Source organism: Erythrolamprus reginae, chromosome 1, assembly GCF_031021105.1.
Source record: "Erythrolamprus reginae isolate rEryReg1 chromosome 1, rEryReg1.hap1, whole genome shotgun sequence".
Taxonomy (NCBI): Eukaryota; Metazoa; Chordata; class Lepidosauria; order Squamata; family Dipsadidae; genus Erythrolamprus; species Erythrolamprus reginae.
The window spans coordinates 393,187,233-393,208,878 of record NC_091950.1 but is presented as its reverse complement, the minus strand read 5'-3'; the positions used below and the strand labels follow the sequence as shown (position 1 = coordinate 393,208,878).

Here is a 21,646-nt window from a genome sequence, read left to right as displayed (position 1 = left end):
CAGAACACCCTATAAGTTGCTGTAATTGTGTCACATTCTACCTATGCCGCAAGACCATGGATATACAGTATGACTAGCACTAAATATTAGAGGGCTTGTGTAGATTCTTCTGAGATTGATATTACAGAAAGAATTTAGTCAAAAGCAAGCATCCAATTGACAGCAAACCTAGTATCTTGAGCTGAGGTGGCCCAGTGGGTAGAGTGCAGTACTGCAGGCCACTAAAGCTGATTGCTAGATCTTCAGGTCAGCGGTTCAAATCTCATCACCGGCTCAAGGTTGACTCTTTCGAGGTGGGGAAAATGAGGAGCCGGATTGTGGGGGCAATAGGCTGGCTCTGTTAAGAAGTGCTAACTTTTTGTAAGCTGACCTGAGTCTAAGCAGAAGGGCTACATTAAAAAAAAATTAAATAAATAAATAAATAAAAATCTTTTTCATGAACCTTCCCTAGTTGTATTCTTCACATCTATCTATCTATCTATCTATCTATCTATCTATCTATCTATCTATCTATCTATCTATCTATCTATCATCTATCCATCCATCCATCCCTCCCTCCCCTTCCTTCCTCCCCCTCCTTCCTTCCTTCCTCTCCTTCCTTCCTTCCTCCTCTTCCTTCCTTCCTCCTCTTCCTTCCTTCCTCCTTCCTTCTTTCCTTCCTTCCTCCTTCCTTCCTTCCTTCCTTCCTTCCTTCAACTTCTACGGCGCCCAATCCCAATGGGGCTCAGGGACATGTAAGTCACATTATCATTTTGGCTAGTTGAAGGACAGGGTGACACTACTACTAAATTATTTGGGGGCCTGCTATTATTATCCACTGGAATTCTATTATGGAATCTGAGCCTTTTGCACAGTTGACAGCCTGTCTTTCCTGACCTCCCTGTGGAGTTTGCATTCTGATCAGGCTCGAGCATCTTGTTTCTCCAGTGCATTTTGGTGACCTTTTTGTGACCTGTTGAGCCTGACTTATTCCCTTGCTTGGCCACCACTCAAAGAAGAACTAGATCAAAATCTACATGCATATGTACCCCAGATGATTTCTTGTATGACTCAAGCTACAGAGCTATAGCTACAGAAGGAACTGCCCAGTGGCCAGGTCATCCAAGGAACAAATTATTTTCCCTCTTTAGAAGTTATTCCAAAAAAAAATAAGATAAATACAATTATTTTGTTTTCAACCAGCTGGTAAGTGAAAAATGTCTTGATTTTGTAAAGCTCCAGGAATATGCCATGTAACATGAGTTTGTAAAGTATTTTCAAAAATTCAGATTCTTCCTAAATGTAGTAGTAGTAGTAGTAGTAGTAGTAGTAGTAGTAGTTGTTGTTGTTGTTATTATTATTATTATTATTATTATTATTATTATTATTATTATTATTAGATTTGTATGCCGCCCCTCTCCGTAGACTTGGGGCGGTTCACAACAGCAATAAAACAATTCATGACAAATCTAATAATTTAAAAACATTAAAAAAAACATTATTAAGCAGACATACACACAGACATACCATACATAAATTGTATAGGCCCGGGGGAGATATCTCAATTCCCCCATGCCTGGAGGCAAAGGTGGGTTTTAAGGAGTTTATGAAAGGCAAGGAGGGTGGGGGCAGTTCTAATCTCCAGGGGAGCTGGTTCCAGAGAGTCGGGGCCGCCACAGAGAAGGCTCTTCCCCTGGGTCCCGCCAAACGACATTGTTTAGTCGACGGGACCTGAAAAAGGCCAACTCTGTGGGACCTAATCGGTCGCTGGGATTCGTGCGGCAGAAGGCGGTCCCGGAGATATTCTGGTCCGGTGCCATGAAGGGCTTTATAGGTCATAACCAATACTTTGAATTGTGACCGGAAATTGATCGGCAACCAATGCAGACTGCGGAGTGTTGGTGTAACATGGCCACACCTGGGGAAGCCCATGATTGCTCTCGCAGCTGCATTCTGCACGATCTGAAATGAACTAAATAAATCTAAATATGATTTGATTTGAAAATTAAATTCAGCATTTCTGATTGCCTGTTTACTTTTTAAATATTTTAGTGGAAACTGATGATCAGCTTTTTTGTCTACCTAGAAAGTAGATTTATCCATGTGCCAGGTTTTGGGAGCCAAACCGTTTGTTTGGGTAGTTAAAGAGGAACCATGCAATAGGGCTCTAATCTTGTCTGAGGTGCAAATGTTAGACCTATACCAATATTTTTCAAATGCTGTAAACATGCTGACTCTGGAATCCAGGGAGTTGAAGTCCACATGTCTTAACATGGCTGAGTTTGATTCTCATTTATTTAGCTGTAGATTATGAATGATAAATCATTAAAAAAGGAAGGGCAGCTGCAGACTTTTTCTCCTTATGATGGAGCAGGGGTGAAATGATCCCGTTTGCTTATGCCTGTCGATCATTGGAGAGCTGGTCGTGAAGGGAGCATGAAGCTCCGCCCACCCACCGCCATTTGGGTTCTTTTACCCCCTGTGCTTGCACAGAAAGCTTTGCGAATGCACAGAGGGTATAAAAGAACCCAAATGGCGGCAGGTGGGAAGATCCTTGCACTCCCTTCGCGGCTGGCTCTCCAATGACCGACAGGCGCAAGTGAACCGGAGAATTTCACCCCTGTGCTGGAGGATACATTTCAATTTGTCTATGAATTATGTCCATGTTGTCCTTTAAAGTTAATCTCTCTTGATATATGCATGTATCTTTGGGGCCTCTGTTCTCCAAACTACGGCTTTCAGATTTGTTTAACTACCGCTCCAAGCACCCCAAGTGTGGAGTGAGCCTTGGGGGGAATTTATTATTTATTTATTTATTTATTTATTAGATTTGTATGCCTCCCCTCTCCGTAGACTCGGGGCGGCTAACAACAGTAAAAAGACAATATGTACAAATCTAATATTAAAAATAATATAAGAAACCCCAATTTAAATTACAGTGGTACCTCATCTTACGAACTTAATTCGTTCCATGACGAGTTTCGTAAGAAGAAAAGTTTGTAAGATGAAACAATGTTTCCCATAGGAATCAATGTTAAAGCAAATAATGCTTGCAAGCCCATTAGGAAAATTCAAAACATTAAGCCTTTAATTAAAAAAAAAAGGCGGCGGGCAGACGAAGCTGAGGGAAATCCCAGCAATGCAAGAACGGGCGCTTTGGCTGGCAACGGAAGTCCGGAGGCAGGGATTCCCAGGGAAATCCCAGCACTTCGGGGCATCCCAGCGGCGGCAGCTCAGGTTCGTAAGGTGAAAATAGTTCGGAAGAAGAGGCAAAAAAATCTTAAACACCGGGTTCGTACCACGAAAGGTTCATATGAAGAGAGGTTCGTAAGACGAGGTATCACAGTATAGGCAACACATCTGGAGGAAAATCAAGAATCTAAATATTTAGTGAACTGCATATTATCACCTACAACTATCTAAATTAATGCAGGAAAAACATATTTCACATTCTCAATCAGCCCATTTTAGCCATTACAATACTTTCACTATCCATTCTTCCAAAAATTGTTCTATGATTTGACAGCAAGTGTTGAATTATGGATTTGTATGCGTTGAACCAAAGCATACAGTTTGTTTTCTTTATAAAATAAATGTGCTCAGATAAGCAGGAAATGATTCTTATTAGCACAGATAAAATATAAATAAAATAAATACAAACTTTAATTTATTTCCTAAATTTTCCTACTTTATTATTTACTTTATTAGGTTTATTTTCCCTAAAGTAGGAAATACTGTATTGAGTAAATAAAGTGAATAAATTACTTATTTAATCTACCATCCTAGACTAGTATTTCTCAATCTTAGATGAAATCCAACACATTAAATTGAGAAACACTTCCGTAGAACAACATATTTCTTTCAATTTATTTTGTTGAGGAAAATTGTATTCACATTTGGACATTTCTCACTACAGGAAATATCACAAAATAGAATATTCCCTGGTGAAGGGAATTTTTATTTTTCTGTTTGGTGATGGTACACTTTTATGTTTTTGTTTTCTGTAAAAAAAATTTAAAAATCAATAAAAATTATATTAAAAAAAAAAAAAAAGGAAATATCACTGGTACCCAAAATTTGCCTGGCAGATTCCTTGAGTCTTTCGCTTAGGTTAATATAGAAATTTATTGCTTACCCGAATGAAGCTCCTTCACCAAATATGACATTGTATTGGTAATTGAATCAGCTGCTACCAGCAAATCGTTACGGAGGTTCCGCCGAATTCCTGAGTGATGAAGTATTTATTTATTTACTTATTAAATTTGTATGCCGCCCCTCTCCGTAGACTCGGGGCGGCTCACAGCAATAGTAGAACACAATGTAAAATACAAATCTAATATTTAAAAACTAAAAAACCCATAATTTAAAAAAAAAAAGCAAACATAATATGCAAACTCATTGTTCTAAGAAAATTAGTGGCTGTAACACTACTACAACACTTTTTATATTGTGGATTTCAATAACTAAAGTCCAAATTTTATTCTTATTCCATAATCCAAAAATAAGTTCTGTTTTTGCTAGGGTGGCCTGCGTTCCAGGAAATATTGGTGAGAATCTGCATCTATTGTAGATGTAAAGACTGGTGTTTAAGGGTGTTTCTCCATTTATTCATTCATTTATTATATAGACCAGTCAATCAGTGACTTGATTCCCGGGATCATCATCATCTCAAAGTGACCAAGCGGAGCAAGAGAAGAGGCATGTGGTTGCTGTAGCATTTCCTTAGAAGGGGCTGATCATGGCAGCAGCAACAATAGCCTCTGTGCCTTCCTGGAGACAAGAGGCAGCTCTGACTTGAGAAGATTTATTTTTATTTATTTATTTGTTTTTTATTTATTTATTTTGTCCAATACACAACACATATTGAAGAGGATAGACATGAAGTATTATATATAAAGAAAAGATATAAAAGTAGAGGAGAAGATATATGAAAGGAAGAAAAAATATATATGAGATATGGAGAGACAATTGGACAGGGGACGAAAGGCAGGCTAGTGCACTTATGTACGCCCCTTACTGACCTCTTAGGAACCTGGAGAGGTCAATCGTGGATAGTCTAAGGGAGAAATGTTGGGGGTTAGGGGTTGACACTACTGAGTCCGGTAATGAGTTCCACGCTTCGACAACTCGATTGCTAAAGTCATATTTTTTACAGTCAAGCTTGGAGCAATTAATATTAAGTTTGAATTTGTTGCGTGCTCCTGTGTTGTTGCGGTTGAAGCTGAAGTAGTCATTGACAGGCAGGACGTTGCAGCATATGATTTTGTGGGCAATACTTAGATCGTGTTTTAGGCATCGTAGTTCTAAGCTTTCTAGACCTAGGATTGATAGTCTGCTTTCGTAGGGCATTCTGTTTCGAGTGGAGGAGTGAAGGGCTCTTCTGGTGAAGTATCTTTGGACATTTTCTAGGGTGTTGATGTCCGAGATGTGGTATGGTTTCCAGACAGATGAACTGTATTCAAGGATGGGTCTGGCAAAAGTTTTGTAGGCTCTGGTGAGTAGTGTGAGATTGCCGGAGCAGAAGCTGCGTAGGGTCAGGTTAACAACTCTAGAAGCCTATTTGGCGATATTGTGGCACTTAGATCATTTGATATTAGTATTCCAAGGTCTTTTACGGAGTGGGAGTTGGCTGTGAGATTTTGTTTATTCAGTTTATATATGAGGTTTGGTGGTAGAAGATGGTGGTAGCTAGCGTGGTGACGGGAAGAGGGGCAGTATTTAAAAAAAATAAGATGTAGTAGCAGGGGAACATCAGCCACAGCTGCTTTCATTGCCTGCTGCAGAAGAGCTCCTGCCAACTCTCCCAACTGCAATTGTTGGAGAAGTCACACAAAGAAGGGACGAGGTCGTCAGCAGCAGAAATGACTGGCATGCCAGCAGTCCCAGCAGGGACTTTTGTGTTCCTCCCAGGCAATGTCAACACTTGCTGTTTTCAGCAGGCTACGGGGATGACCTCCCAGAAATACTTGGGCAGTCAGGTGCTGGCAGGGCAGTGCAGGGGATCTGAGCATCTTCAATCTCCCACTGGGTGAAATGCTTAAGAGAAAGTTAGCAAGCAGTTTGCATGAATCACACAAAATTGGCTAGATAATAACCCTGGGTATATGAACACACAGAGAAATCAGTGGAATAATAGCAGAGCACTTACAGGAAACAGTGGATGCTTTTGGTATTCTCCTGCATTTTAAAGTGTATTTTAAAATACTTTCTAAAAATAAGTGGTGCACTTTAGAGGTTTTATCTTCTCCTCCCCTCCCAATTTCTTCCCTCATACTTTTACATATACAGTGTTCCCTCGATTTTCGCGGGTTTGAACTTCACGAAAAGTCTATACCACGGTTTTTCAAAAATATTAATTAAAAAATACTTCGCGGTTTCCCCCCCTATAACACGGGTTTTCCCACCCGATGACATCATATGTCATCGCCAAACGTTCATCTGCCTTTAATAAATATTTTTTAAAGTAAACTTTAATAAATAAACACGGTGAGTAATAAACTAAATGGTTGCTAAGGGAATGGGAAATTGCAATTTAGGGGTTTAAAGTGTTAAGGGAAGCTTTGTGATACTGTTCATAGCCAAAAATAGTGTATTTACTTCCGCATCTCTACTTTGCGGAAATTCGACTTTCGCGGGCGGTCTCGGAACGCATCCCCCGTGAAAATCGAGGGAACACTGTACATGAACCGAAGGATATGTGTATTATGGCTCACCTTGCGCAAATGCTTCCTGGACGTCTCCGCCAACACCAGTAAGTGAATCTTGGGGTACGTGAGTTGGGGTAGAACCAGCAGATGTGGACCTGACTGGCATTGGCATCGAGCGGCCAGCCCCATGGGTGGGGGAAGTGTGTGGAGAACCAGCCGCCTGAGCCTAAAATAAACGGGAAGCCCAGTTACTACATTTCCTTGTTGAACAGCTCTTCCAAAATAAAACTCCAGCACCATATGTTGCAAAGATGAGTGACAAACCCTCAGACAAACACATTTTCTATCTCACAGCATGCAAACTCTACTAATGGTACATGCAGTTTATAAACCATCAAGGCATTCTTTCTAGTCTGGTTCTCCTATCAACCCCAGGCAACATGGTCCCTCTGGAAGGCATAGATTGGAGAAGGCTGCATTAAGACAATCCTGAATTTCTTGGGAGTGAAAGCAACTCTTACAAAACCTTCGCTAGACCCATCCTCGAATATAGCTCATCTGCTTGGAACCCACACCGCATCTTGGATATTAACACCCTCGAAAATGTCCAAAGATACTTCACCAGAAGAGCCCTTCACTCCTCCACTCAAAACAGAATACCCTACGAAACTAGACTTACAATCCTGGGTCTAGAAAGCTTAGAACTACGACGCCTTAAACGTGATTTCAGTATTGCCCACCAGATCATCTGTTGCAACGTCCTTCCTGTCAACGACTACTTCAGCTTCAACCACAACAACACACGAGCACACAACAGATTCAAACTTAATATTAACTGCTCCAAACTTGACTGTAAAAAATACAACTTTAGTAATTGAGTTGTTGAAGCGTGGAACTCATTACCTGACTCCGTAATGTCATCCCCTAACCCCCAACATTTTACCCCTAGACTATCCACGGTCGACCTCTCCAGATTCCTAAGAGGTCAGTAAGGGGCGTGCATAAGTGCAACAGCTTGCCTTCCGTTCCCTGTCCTATTGTCTTTATATATTTATATATATTTGTTTTCGTAGATTTTCACGGGTACAGGTATGATGGTCTTGGTATATTTGGGTTTCTTCCCGTGTAGGATTTGGAAATTTCTGGCGACGTTTCAACAAGGTCCCACTCGTCATCTTCAGGCTGGTGTTTCTGTCCTTGTTCTAGGGCGAACACAGCGAGACCTGAGCTGCCTCCCTTCTATAAATACTGGTGGCTGGGTGTGGTTTGATGGCTCAGCAATTGCCTGCTGTGTAGAAATTTCCTGGTGAGTCAGTGGGGTAACACCTGGGGTCGTTGATGTAGCTGAGGTATGCTGATTAGTTAATGGTTGTAGATTAGGCGTGATATCCTGAGTAGTTGGAGCTTGCAGGCTACTTGATTGTTTTGCAATGTGTGTTCTGAGTCTGGTTTCAGTTTCTATGGCTGTGATACGTTTGAGGGCTGGTTTCCAGATGTCTGGTAGGCGGGAGGTATCATCCCGCTTGTTCATATTTTGGGGATGTTTTTCTATCTCGATTTTCTATCCCGCCTACCAATCTTTCATTGATATATTTTATTCCTATATCTTTTCTTCTATTCTTTCTTTGATATATTTTACTATGAATATATCCTCTGTAACCTTCATTATGTTTTGGACAAAGTAAAATAAATAAAATAAGTAAATAAATACTCTGGCAATCTGATCTACTTCAGCTTTCTCCAGAATAAGAGTCTTCCAAATATGGGAAATGGTAGTTTCCAAGCTTCTCAGAATTGGCCGTGGTGGCTGAGGAATTCTGGGATATGAAGTCTACCAAGTTATGGAGGGTTTATTTAATGTAGTAGACACAGCTCATGAAGGTACCAGGAAAAAAAAAGAAGCAATTCTACTTCCTTCCTAAAAGCCATTTCAATCTGGCTAGGAAGTGAAACTTCGATCCTTTTGCCCACCAGTAAATATGCTATCACTAAGGAAAGGATCCTTCCTAATTTTAAATAAACTTCAAGCTGAGTTAGATGATTGGTCAATGTATACTTATTCTCTGTTCTAAGGCAGGGATCATCCAGCATACTAAAGCCAAATTAGCTCAACACAATTGCAATCACATTAAATGCCATACCACATTAGTATGGCTTAATGGGTGGCGGCCTGGTCCACACCTTGTGCAAAGACAAAACAGCTGTGTGTTCTACAATACTCTAAACTGCAAACAACTCAATCCCATTTATCCAAGGCTTGCATGTTGTGCGAACCCAGCTGGTAAGAGATGCTTATCTGAAATTCCAGAGGCAGCAGTGTTATACCACACCTGGCCTAGCCAATACTCAGATTGAAATGCTTAGAATCGGGGATCTCATCAATCTCTGCCTCACTACTTATATTTTGTTTGATGGACAAATATACCAGCACATCAGAGGAATACCCATGCGATCACCACTCTCAGGACTTATAGCAGGATTTAGAAATACAGTTCTCAACATGCAGTATACAGTACAACCAAAAGAATGGATGTAGATATCACTTTCATCATAACACAGAGAGAGCAATTAGAAACATAGAAGACTGATGGCAGAAAAAGACCTCATGGTCCATCTAGTCTGCCCTTATACTATTTTCTGTATTTTATCTTAGGATGGATATATGTTTATCCCAGGCATGTTTAAATTCAGTTACTGTGGATTTATCTACCACGTCTGCTGGAAGTTTGTTCCAAGGATTTACTACTCTTTCAGTAAAATAATATTTTCTCATGTTGCTTTTGATCTTTCCCCCAACTAACTTCAGATTGTGTCTCCTTGTTCTTGTGTTCACTTTCCTATTAAAAACACTTCCCTCCTGGACCTTATTTAACCCTTTAACATATTTAAATGTTTCGATCATGTTCCCCCCTTTTCCTTCTGTCCTCCAGAGTCCAGACTATACAGATTGAGTTCATTAAGTCTTTCCTGATACGTTTTATGCTTAAGACCTTCCACCATTCTTTTAGCCCGTCTTTGGACCCGTTCAATTTTGTCAATATCTTTTTGTAGGTGAGGTCTCCAGAACTGAACACAGTATTCCAAATGTGGTCTCACCAGCACTCTATATAGCGGGATCATAATCTCCCTCTTCCTGCTTGTTATACCTCTAGCTATGCAGCCAAGCATCCTACTTGCTTTCCCTACTGCCTGACTGCACTGTTCACCCATTTTGAGACTGTCAGAAATCACTACCCCTAAATCCTTTTCATCTGAAGTTTTTGCTAACACAGAACTGCCAATACAATACTCAGATTGAGGATTCCTTTTCCCCAAGTGCATTATTTTACATTTGGAAACATTAAACTGCATTTTCCATTGCTTTGACCATTTACCTAGTAAAGCTAAATCATTTACCATATTACAGACACCTCCAGGAATATCAACCCTATTGCACCCTTTAGAGTTATCGGCAAATAGGCAAAGACGCATGAAACAATCAACAGCTTCAGTGGAATAAAATTCACAAAAGAAGAAGAAAACAACAACATTATCCTTCCTCAATATCCTCATGAACAGGTGATACAACAGCAATTAGAAAGGCAAGGGTTGAACACAACCCACATCAACTAAGGGCTGCATTACCAAAGTAACAGCGTAGCTTTCCACAAAAGGAGCTACATAAATACATTATTCAGATGAGTATAAATGCACTACAACAAGGATGTCAAACTTGTGGCTCACAGGCCAGATGCATCATGTGCTGGCCCTGCCCGGTTTAGCCAAGGGGGGAAAAAGTCCAGATACATCACGTGACGCTGCCCTAATGTTGCGTGCTTGAGAGCCCCGCACGACAACAATACAGAACACTAGAAAAAGTAGACAGACTGCCAATATCACATCTTCCAAAAAACTGAATACCTACACACTTTTATCAAAAAGTGCTTGACTACTCAACGCACTAACACAAACTATGAAAAGTACACTGTTCAAAAAAATAAAGGGAACACTCAAAGAACACATCCTAGATCTGAATGAATGAAATATTCTCATTGAATACTTTGTTCTGTACAAAGTTGAATGTTCTGACAACAAAATTAAATTGATTGTCAATCAGTGTTGCTTCCTAAGTGGACAGTTTGATTTCACAGAAGTTTGATTTACTTGGAGTTATAGTGTGTTGTTTAAATGTTCCTTTTATTCTTTTGAGCAGTATATAATACTGCCATACATCAAAAACATCTCAGAAACAACCAACAGACAATTATAATGCCATGGCATCATTATAGCAAATAAACTAACTAAAGCCTTCTGAAGCACTCAAAAGATCTAGTAGCCCAACAAGGAAAACAAGAATAACTTACAACAAAAAATACTGTAATAGTTACTATGTAGGGTAGACATGGAGAAAACTAGAATCCAACTAGAAGTCAGAAGACACAATGAAAACTTCTTAATATCACAACACATGGTCAGATTCAATCATAAATGCAACGGGAAAATTGTGACCATAAATCAAGCTAAGTTCAAAATTCTAGGGAATTTCTGGAAATTTGGCATACAGACAAATCAACAGACACATAGAGACAAACCACATTTACAGACTTTTCAAAAGAGACAATAAAAAAGCTAAGAAAGGAAAGATCGGAACACATTCTTTCCAGCAAAAGCAGTGAGATAAGCAGGGATGAATACCAGACAAACGAGCAATCAGAAAACAATATCCTAACTAAGAAACTACCAGGGAGAAAACCACATCCCCACCAACACTGTCAGAACAAACTATGGCACACAAACAGAGAGCAAATCCCATACTCATTAGCACTGTTTATATACATCTGCAAGCAAACAACCAAGTTAGGAGACCACCATGGACATCACAAATGGTAAGAATGACAGAAAGCTGACAATATATATTGCAATCAATTTACTCAGATAACTAACATTACAGATTATGGTCCTAGACTGACTTCTACCTGGACTAGGGGGGAAAAATGGAAAACCAGAAACTAGCACTGCTATGGTAGGATTAATATTTATATATTCCAAAAGAACCCAGAAGTGAGTTTTCTATGTGTCACTATACCTATATTTAATTTTTAAATCCAGAATGCTTTAACTGTCTTATTGAAACATTTTGTACTTAATTTTATTTCAGATTATGAATGTATCAAATATGGTTCATTTGTTATAACATTTTATATACAGAGTTCCCTCGATTTTTGCGCGTTAGAACTTAGCGAAAAGTCTATACCACGTTTTTTCAAAAATATTAATTAAAAAATACTTCGCGGTTTTTTCCCTATACCATGGTTCCCCCCCCCGATGACTTCATACGTCATCGCCAAACTTTCCTCCGCCTTTAATAAATATTTTTTTAAATAAACTTTAATAAATAAATATGGTGAGTAATAATCTAAATGGTTGCTAAGGGAATGGGAAATTGTAATTTAGGGGTTTAAAGTGTTAAGCGAAGGCTTGTGATACTGTTCATAGCCAAAAATAGTGTATTTACTTCCGCATCTCTACTTCGCGGAAATTCGACTTTCACGGGCAGTCTCGGAACGCATCCCCCGCGAAAATTGAGGAAACACTGTATACAGTAAATTATCAAAGTTGAATAAACTGAATTCTACTTTGACATATTATCTAAATATCAAGTGAAAAAAAATGAATTTGCATTCCTCGGCTGAAGTTCGTACTCTGTCCCAAAGGCATAAATAGAACAGAATATAATTATTTATTGGCCAAGTGTGATTGGACACACAGGGAATTTGTCTTTGGTGCATACGCTCTCAGTGTACATAAAAGAAAAATATACATTTGTCAAGAATCATGGGGTACAACACTTAATGGTTATAGGGGACAAATAAGCAATGAGGAAGCAATCAATATTAATAAAAAATCTTAAGGATATAAGCAACAAGTTAGAGTCATACAGTCATGAGTGGGAGGAAATGGGTGATAGGAATGATGAGAAAAAACTGCACTACTATAGGTAGTGCAGCCTTAGTAAATAGTTTGACAGTGTTGAGGGAATTAACATCCAGCAGACCCACAACTGGCATTAAATGATGCATAAACAGAGCTGGTAATGTGTTCTCAAGGGGGCTGTATGTGTTGTATTCACTGTCCACATATGAATGGATTCTGGAGAATTAGCTCTTCAGTTAGGTTGGTGTAATAGTGAAAAACCACAGGGGAGAAAGTTTGGAGATTAATTGAATCAGTGGCCTGGCTGGGGGATGTAAGAGACTGTTGAGACCTCATTTGCATTACAGAGTCTATGTTGTTCTATGAATATATACTATTTTGGTCAGGAGTAATTTGAATAACATAGCATTGATGCCATGATTGGACAGAAACCATAGTTGTACTCACCAAGAAAATTAAATTGGTGATATTCTTACTTTGCTATGAATCACTTCTTGTGAATGAGAATGAAAATATTCCTGATTTTTCCAGATGGGGAAAAGATCAAGCTATGCAATGAATGAATATAGCTGACCAAAGGGATATGAAGGAATATCGAAAAAACACTTCAACTCTTGGGAGGCTGCCACCTCCAAGTCCCAACTAGAAGCAAGCACAGACCTTTCCTGCTTTGTGTAGTTAAGTAATAATTTAAGGCAGGGATATCAAACTCATGGCGTCACGTCATAACATGATGTGTTGCGACTTTTCTTTCGTTAAAATGGCGGCCAGCACGTGACATATCAGTCACTTGCACCCTCATTACCTCAAGGTTTGACTACTGCAACGCTCTCTACATGGGGCTACCTCTGAAGAGTGTTTGGAAACTTCAGATCGTGCAGAATGCAGCCATGTGAGCAGTCATGGGTCATCCCAGATACACCCATGTTTCGTCAACACTCCGTAGCCTGCACTGGTTGCCGATTAGTTTCCGGACACAATTCAAAGTGTTGGTGATGACCTATAAGGCCCTACATGGCATCAGACCAGAATACCTACGGGACCGCCTTCTGCTGCATGAATCCCAGCGGCCGATTAGGTCCCACAGAGTTGGCCTTCTCCAGATCCCGATGATTAAACAATGTTGTCTGGCGGGGCCTAGGGGAAGAGCCTTCTCTGTGGCAGCTCCAGTCCTCTGGAATCAACTCCCCCCGGAGATTCGAACTGCCCCCACCCTCCTTGCCTTCTGCAAGACCTTGAACACCTATCTATGTCACCAGGCATGGGGCAATTAATGTATCTCCTTCTCTGACCATTAAGAGTTATGTGTGGTTGTGATTGCATAGCACTGATTGTTTTTTTTTTAAGATAGCGGGTTTTTAATCATAGTTTTAACTATTAGATTTGTATTGTACTGTTTTATTGCTGTTATGTGCCGCACCGAGTCTTCAGAGAGGGGCAGCATACAAATCTTAATAATAATAATAATAATAATAATAATAATAATAATAATAATAATCTGGCCCATGGACTGCAAATTTAATACCTTTGATTAAAGCCCCTTTTTATACCACACTCAACTTTTGCTTGGCTTGAATTGAAAGTTAATCACGTTTCTTTTGCTCATAAGGAGTTTTTTTAAAACCTGTTATTTCCTTTCCAACTGTCTGTTATTTTATTAATTGATGTGTAAAGTAAGCTTTGCAAGTCTTGCCTTTGATGTGCACACAAATGGTGAGAAACACTCATAAGCTGTTTCGGGCTGAGTATTTGTGACTAATACTGTAATTACCCATTAACATGCATAACCTCTGCACATCCTCTCATATGCAGTTTATGTCATTTCATCTGGTTTTTATTCCTCTGTTTTCTTTACCAGAAGCAGCTCCAACCTTTGAATCACATTTGCTACTATGGAAACCTTGCTGTCACAGACCCTGGAAAGGAATCTGTTGCCTTTGGAGGTGAAACGAAGTTAGCTTTTACATAGCTAAATTCGAGGACTGCCGTGGTGGTTGACCCCTGATGCTTCACTAGAATAGGGGTCTTCAACCGTGGCAACTTAAAGACTTGTGGGACAAGTTTGTTCACGCCCACAAGTCCTTAAGTTGCCAAGGTTGGAGACCCTTGCATGAGAATAAACTCATGTAGGTTTTGCAACTATTTCTCTCAGAGTAAATGGTGGATGTTGCTGCTTTTCTAAAGTTTAAGCTGACCTTCAAAAAGCTGTATACAACAGTTAGCTTATACCTGGATCCAATCTTTTCATGGCCATTTTGGATTTTTATGTCCAAATATTATAAAAATTTTGACCAGAAGAAAAAAACCCATAAATGAATAAAGGAAAGAAAGGAAAAAAGAGGAAGAAAGGAAAGAATAGGCAAAAAGAAACAATAGACAGAAATAGAACATTTCAATTTCTTGTGCAGCAAATTGTAGAAATATGATGTGGCATAATTATCTCTTATTGTTACAAGAAAGCTATCTTTTCTGTTATCTAATATTTTCTAATAATTAAAACCATAAATAAAAAGTTATTTGTTTCTATTTGATGCAAAATTATATGAGGGGTTTTTAGTCAGCAATAATAAAGCCAGTTTGGACTGGTGGTTAAAACACCAAACTAGAAACTAGGAATTACAGTGATCCCCCGAGTTTCGCGATCCCGATCATTGCGAAAGGCTATATCGCGATTTTTCCACCCGATGACGTCACTCCCTTCCTTTCTCATCTTTCTTTCTCTCTCTCTTTCTCTATCTTGCTTCTTCCTCTCTCACACTCTCTTCCTCCCTCTCTCATCTCTTTCTTTCCTTCTCTCTCTTTCTCTATCTCTCCCCCTCTTGCTCTCGAGCGGCAAGCGAGCAGCCGAGCGGGCGGGCGAACGGGCAAGCGGCAAGCGAGCAGGCGGGCGGGCGAACGGGCAAGCGGCAAGCGATCTTGGGGTTTCCCCTTTGCCTGCGGCGGGGAAGACCGGGGAAGGTTCCTTCGGCCGCCCAACAGCTGATCTGCTCCGCAGCGCGGCAGCAGCGAGGAGCCGAAGATGGGGTTTCCCCGTTGCCTGGGCACGGCCCGTTGCCTGGGCACGGAAACCCCATCTTCGGCTCCTCGCTGCTGCCGCGCTGCGGAGCAGATCAGCTGTTGGGCGGCCGAAGGAACCTTCCCCGGTCTTCCCCGCCGCCCACACGCAAACTCCACCATCTGTGCATGTGCGGCCATGGAAAAAGGGGCGCGCATGCGCAGATGGTGTTTTTACTTCCGCACCACTACATCCCGAAATATCGATTATCGCGAGGGGTCTTGGAACGGAACCCTCGCGATAATCGGGGGATCACTGTATAGTCCTATCTTAAGCACAAAAGCTGGCTGGGTGACTTTGGGCCAGTCAGTCTCTCTCCCTCTCAACCTAACCTCACAGGGTTATTGAGGCTTGGGTATGTTTGCCACCTTGAGTTTTTATAAAAATAATAAAAGTGGAATTTTTTTTAAAAAAATTAAAATATAGATGTCATCTTTCTCTAGTCAAAGAAGTCTCAATTTAGTCAACTCTACAAATTCCATCACCTTTACCAACCTTTCCTTCATTGATGATAGTGCTGAACCTGTCTACTTTCAGCATATAAAAATCTTGCTACAGTTATCATGTACAGAAACAAAGTTCCATTAATTTTTTCCATCTGTTTATACATATACATACAATATGCAATACAGTTAATCATCAACTGTTATTCTGAGCCCAAAATTTCTGTTGCTAAACAAGATATTTGTTAAGTTAGCATTAGCAATAGCATTTAGACTTATATACCACTTCACAATGCTTTACAGCCCTCTCTAAGCAGATTACAGATTACATATTGCTCCCAACAATCTGGGTCCTCATTTTACCGACCTTGGAAGGATGGAAGGCTGAGCCAACCTTGAGCCTACTGAGATTCGATCTGCCAAACTGCTGGCAACCGGTGATCCGCAGAAATACTTTGCAATAGTGCACTCTAACCACTGCGCCACTGAGGCTTACCCCATTTAAATTACCCCATTTTAAGAACTTTCTTGCCATACTTGTTAAGTGAATCACTGCAGTTGTTAAGTTAGTAACATAGCTAAGAGAATCTGACTTCTCCATTGACTTTGCTGGTGAGAAAGTGGCAAAAAGTGATCTAAATTGTGTGGAGATGCTGTAAACAGTCATAAGTCTGAAAAACATAAATCAATTCTGGCAACAACAACAACAAAAGCTTCAGGCCTTTGTTAGAATGTTGAAGTCGAGGAATTCCACCATTCAATATGACAACAACACAAAGTAAAAGGAATGGTTTCAGCAGAAGAAGATCAATTATATAATGAACAAGTATTATGAAAAATGTAACACAGATTCATAAAGCAAAGTCCACTGTTTTTAATGTTTTGTTATGTGTTGTAAATAAAGAAAATGTCATAGAATTAAAAGACATTTCAACAAAGTGCTAATTTCAGCATGTGCATTTTTATGCAACCACTTTATTCTAAGTTTTTTATTCTTCTTTTTCTTCCTGAGAGATTTCAGTTTGTTTTTAATTGAATTGTACAGTTCATGTGTTTTATTAGTGGGGAAAAAATGAAGTGGTTTATCTTGATCTGTTTCTTTACATCTCAAAAAAACGGTTGTGTAGACTTTCTATAGCAACTATTTTAAAGGCTTTGAAATGTTCTTTATTCTGCTCTTGCTCCACATATATTATATTGGCCGTGCTTTTGTTCTTGGGCCAATGATGTCAAAAGTTTCAAACCAGGTGGAAAGATTTCTTTCCTGTGAAAACGATGGCTACAACAGACAGGAACCTGCTGTCTTGCTGAAGACTGATGTGCACATGGGAATAATCAAGTCACGGCATGTTCTCGCCTTCAAAAGAACTATTTAGCTGTCATGCCCCAATCAAGACCTCCAGTAATTTCTTTCAGTTTTCAGCTGCTTGATAAAGGGCTTTGTTGTCCTTGTATGTTGGTGATGCTGTCTTGGAGCCAAAGAAAAGGAGAAGCAAAACTATAGATAAAATTAAATGCTTTAGGATTCATTCAAGAAACAAGTTATTGTTTCTGTAGCCAATTAGGGATTATTGGAGCGGTTTTCTGTACATGGGAAAATAACCAGGTTAGAAAAAACCAGAATAGACGAATCTAATGAATTCTAAAATGGATTTGGATACAACCTAACCACAACAGGTGCACTAAGGCAGTGTTTCCCAACCTTGGCAACTTGAAGCTATTTGGACTTCAACTCCCAGAATTCCCCAGACAGCGAATGCTGGCTGGGGAATTCTGGGAGTTGAAGTCCAAATAGTTTCAAGTTGCCAAGGTTGGGAAACACTGCACTAAGGGATTGTCTATAGCAATAATGGCCAACTTTTTCAGCACCGAGTACCAAAATTAGAGTGTGCCACCACTGGCATGTGTGCCATAGATTTGCCATCACAGGTCTATAGTTTCCCCAATATACATATACAATGTATATTGAACATATATTTCAAAACCAAATTTATTGATCAAAGAAAGTCAATTTGTTGCATGCGTTAAAACTTTATACTCAAAGATGGAAGAAAGTGTGCAAATTAGGCAAAATTTATCCACTTGCATGGGAAATGAAAAGAAAAATTCCAGGGACAGAAAACATAAGGAATGCTAGAATGAATATGGGAAATTTCACATCTGTTTTGTCTTTGGGGTTTTTATGAAGGGCTACAAGTATCATACTACACATTGCATACCCACCGTCTTGCCCTTCCACAGGGGCCTTAAGTGCTGGCCCTGCCTATTGGCCTGGTGTCTTGATGGGAGCATGTTGCTAATGGTAGGTGCTGGTAGTTGATGGATTGAGGGAAAATTCTACTCCACTGTTTGTGTCTCCTTTGCCACCTTTGTGGTGAGCTGGGTAACACATTAGCTAGAATGCAGTATTGCAAGCTAATTTTCCCCACAGCCAGGAGTTCAGGCTTGACCAGCTCAAGGTTGACTTAGCCTTCTATCTTTCTAAGATCAGTAAAATGTATAGAGTGCTGGTGAGACCACATTTGGAATACTGTGTTCAGTTCTGGAGACCTCACCTACAAAAAGATATTGACAAAATTGAATGGGTCCAAAGATGGGCTACAAGAATGGTGGAAGGTCTTAAGCATAAAACGTATCAGGAAAGACTTCATGAACTCAATCTGTATAGTCTGGAGGACAGAAGGAAAAGGGGGACATGATCAAAACTTTTAAATATGTTAAAGGGTTAAATAAGGTCCAGGAGGGAAGTGTTTTTAATAGGAAAGTGAACACAAGAACAAGGGGACTCAATCTGAAGTTAGTTGGGGGAAAGATCAAAGGCAACATGAGAAAATATTATTTTACTGAAAAAGTAGTAGATCCTTGGAACAAACTTCCAGCAGACGTGGTAGATAAATCCACAGTAAATGAATTTAAACATGCCTGGGATAAACATATATCCATCCTAAGATAAAATACAGAAAATAGTATAAGGGCAGACTAGATGGACCATGAGGTCTTTTTCTGCCGTCAGACTTCTATGTTTCTAATGAGAACCCAGATTGTTGGGAGCAATATCCTGGCTCCATAAACCACTTAGAGAGGGCTGTAAAGAACTAGGAAGCAATATACTGTAAAAGTCTTAGTGTTATTGCTTTTTGTTAATGTTACTATTTATGATCATAATATTTTACTTTGTTTTTACTCTGTTTGTAAGCTGCCTAGAGTCACTCTAGGCGCACAGGCAACATATACATTTATAAATACTAGCCTATTTATCTATAATCTGCTCTCAAAATTTCAAATGTAGCTCCCCCAGTTTTGAAAAAAAATAAGGCTATATTATATGTAAGGCTATATAATAAATATATAGGAACAAACAAGAACTGTGGGTTTGTGTTGGGTGGCTTTGAGTTAAGGGAATGTGTCACATTTTTTGTCCTCAAATGCCAGGTGAAATATCACATCTACCAGCAACAAATACACTCAATTTACAAACCCCATACTGAGACCAGGTTTAGACTTCATATCTGTCATCTCTGGGCTGACTTTTTTTTTTTTAACAAATATTCTAATGACATATGCTGGAAAATGCAAAAGCATTCCTACATTTTCCTGCAGTTTTGAGCTCTGTTTAATCAGTCAGGGGTGGGCTGCTAGCCAGAATGCCTAACTGGGCTCACCTCTGTGGCTTTGGAGGTACGGTGAGTTCGAGCGGAATTACGCTTCTGCGCCTGTACAGGTAGCAAAATCGTGCACGGAGACACAGGTGCACCCATGTTCCGGCGAGGTTTTTGCTTCCGCGCATGCGCCCTCTCAAATCAAAAGGCAAAGAGTGGGAGATTGGTATGCATTCTTCATAAATCAGAAGCATCTTGCAGAAAAATCTCTTTTGTGATATTTGCTGAACAGCTGGATTTGCTTAGTTCTGATGAAACCACTACTGGATTGATGGTGGCACCATAAAAACACAGGGATATCTTTGGAGGCAGATGCAATGTTTTCCTGATGTGTAGGTGAACCACTTGAATTGGCGCTACCTAATTTTTTTAAAAATTTGTTCATGATAAAACAGCATGGCTGTGTTTGATTTTTAGGAAGAGCAGTAAGCTATGTGGAAGTTAAATTTTCAGAAGGATGTGATTTGCATAGAAAATTTTAAAATGAAACGCTAGCAGCAATTCTTTTGCCAAAGATTTCTATAAGTTCCAACCCCATCTGGAGAAAAAATTAAGAAGAAAACGTTTGAAGCTTTTCTCCAAAATGGAGTAACAAGACGGTTAGAAATTGGAAATCAGTAATGGAAGTTTTCATGATCCTTGTCAGAAAGAATTATTTTCCAGCCACAAAACTTTTTAACCCCCTGTAGGAAAAGCAATCAAGCAATTTAAAAGCAATTTTAAATCATATTCACTTAAGAAACTCGTGTCTTTGAATGCTGGGATTGTTCTTGGTTTTAAAAATAGCCCAAGGTAATTGATCACAATAGAAAAGCGAAGAAAGACCTCTTATATTCATACACACAAAATACAATACAGCAGTTGTCTTGTACATTTTAAGAGACTTACTTCCAACCAGATGAACACCAGGTTAATCTATCTGTCTAACACTCTGCCACCGTTGTTCCTACTGTTTATTTTGACTTTAAGCAGGATGACCTTCTAAAGAACAAAGTTCCATCAAGTCTGAATTAGAATTTAATAGACATCTTAAAGAGCAACCATCTTTATTTCAGATGGAATAAGGAATAGGAAAAGGTGAACAATCAACAATGAATCAGAAAGAGCCTAAGGCTAAACATTTTTTCTCTCTCTCTCTTTCTCTTTGAAGGTACTTCAAACTCCTTCTCCCCTAGCAGTTGCAATAAGTTCATATGGGATTTCTTCTTAAGAAAGGAGAGATCATAATTTTAGGACACAGGGAATTCCCATAACTGGAATGCTTTCCAATCATTATTGAGATGGCAGAAAAGTATCTTGGCATGAAATGAGCTTTCTCCATTGCCCATTCCTTATTACTATTCCTACTCACGTCTGGCCACCGACGTGTCTCTAGAAACAACAAAATCTTTAAGACTGACTTTGGATAAGGGTCAAACAAGGAGAGAAACACTTTTAACACCAATATAGATAAAGAGAACTAAGTTCTCAGTCATGGGCTGGGAATGAGATAAAACTAGTGTCACAGGGACAGAAAGGAAAATCAGTACTGTATTGCCAGGGCAATATTGTACAATGGTTAGATCAGTAGTTAAAACAGTGTTTTTATGTAGTGGTTAAGGAATAAGGCTGGAAACTAGGAGACCTAGTTCTGCCTTAGGCACAAAGCCAGCTGTGTGATTTTGGGACTTTATCTCAGCCCTAGGAAGCAGACAATGGCAAACCATTTCTGAACTACCTTGCCACAAAAATTCCAGAGGCTTGTCTGTCAGGGTCTGGTTCAATGGCACCTCGTCCTTGCCCTACAAGTATAGCTGAGATAATATCATTATTGTTGTTGTTGTTGTTGTTGTTGGTATAACAAGCAGGAAGAGGGAGATTATGATCCCGCTATATAGAGTGCTGGTGAGACCATATTTGGAATACTGTGTTCAGTTCTGGAGACCTCACCTACAAAAAGATATTGACAAA

General features: G+C 39.6%; 1 protein-coding gene across 9 annotated transcripts in view; it reads right to left on the bottom strand.

Annotated features, from left to right (window-relative positions):
- Window positions 1–21,646, bottom strand: part of DTNB (dystrobrevin beta) — a 193,838-nt gene that overhangs the window by 7,381 nt on the left and 164,811 nt on the right. For 6 of the 9 annotated variants that reach the window (XM_070734931.1, XM_070734933.1, XM_070734932.1 and 3 more), the window contains 2 exons: window positions 6,693–6,852; window positions 4,115–4,204 (listed from right to left, as the gene is read on the bottom strand). In XM_070734931.1, the coding sequence (XP_070591032.1) occupies window positions 4,115–4,204; window positions 6,693–6,852 (250 nt within the window). Of the gene's footprint in view, window positions 1–4,114; window positions 4,205–6,692; window positions 6,853–17,237; window positions 17,507–21,646 lie in introns of those variants that run through there. The other 3 variants (XM_070734938.1, XM_070734941.1, XM_070734939.1) reach the window with 2 other exon arrangements.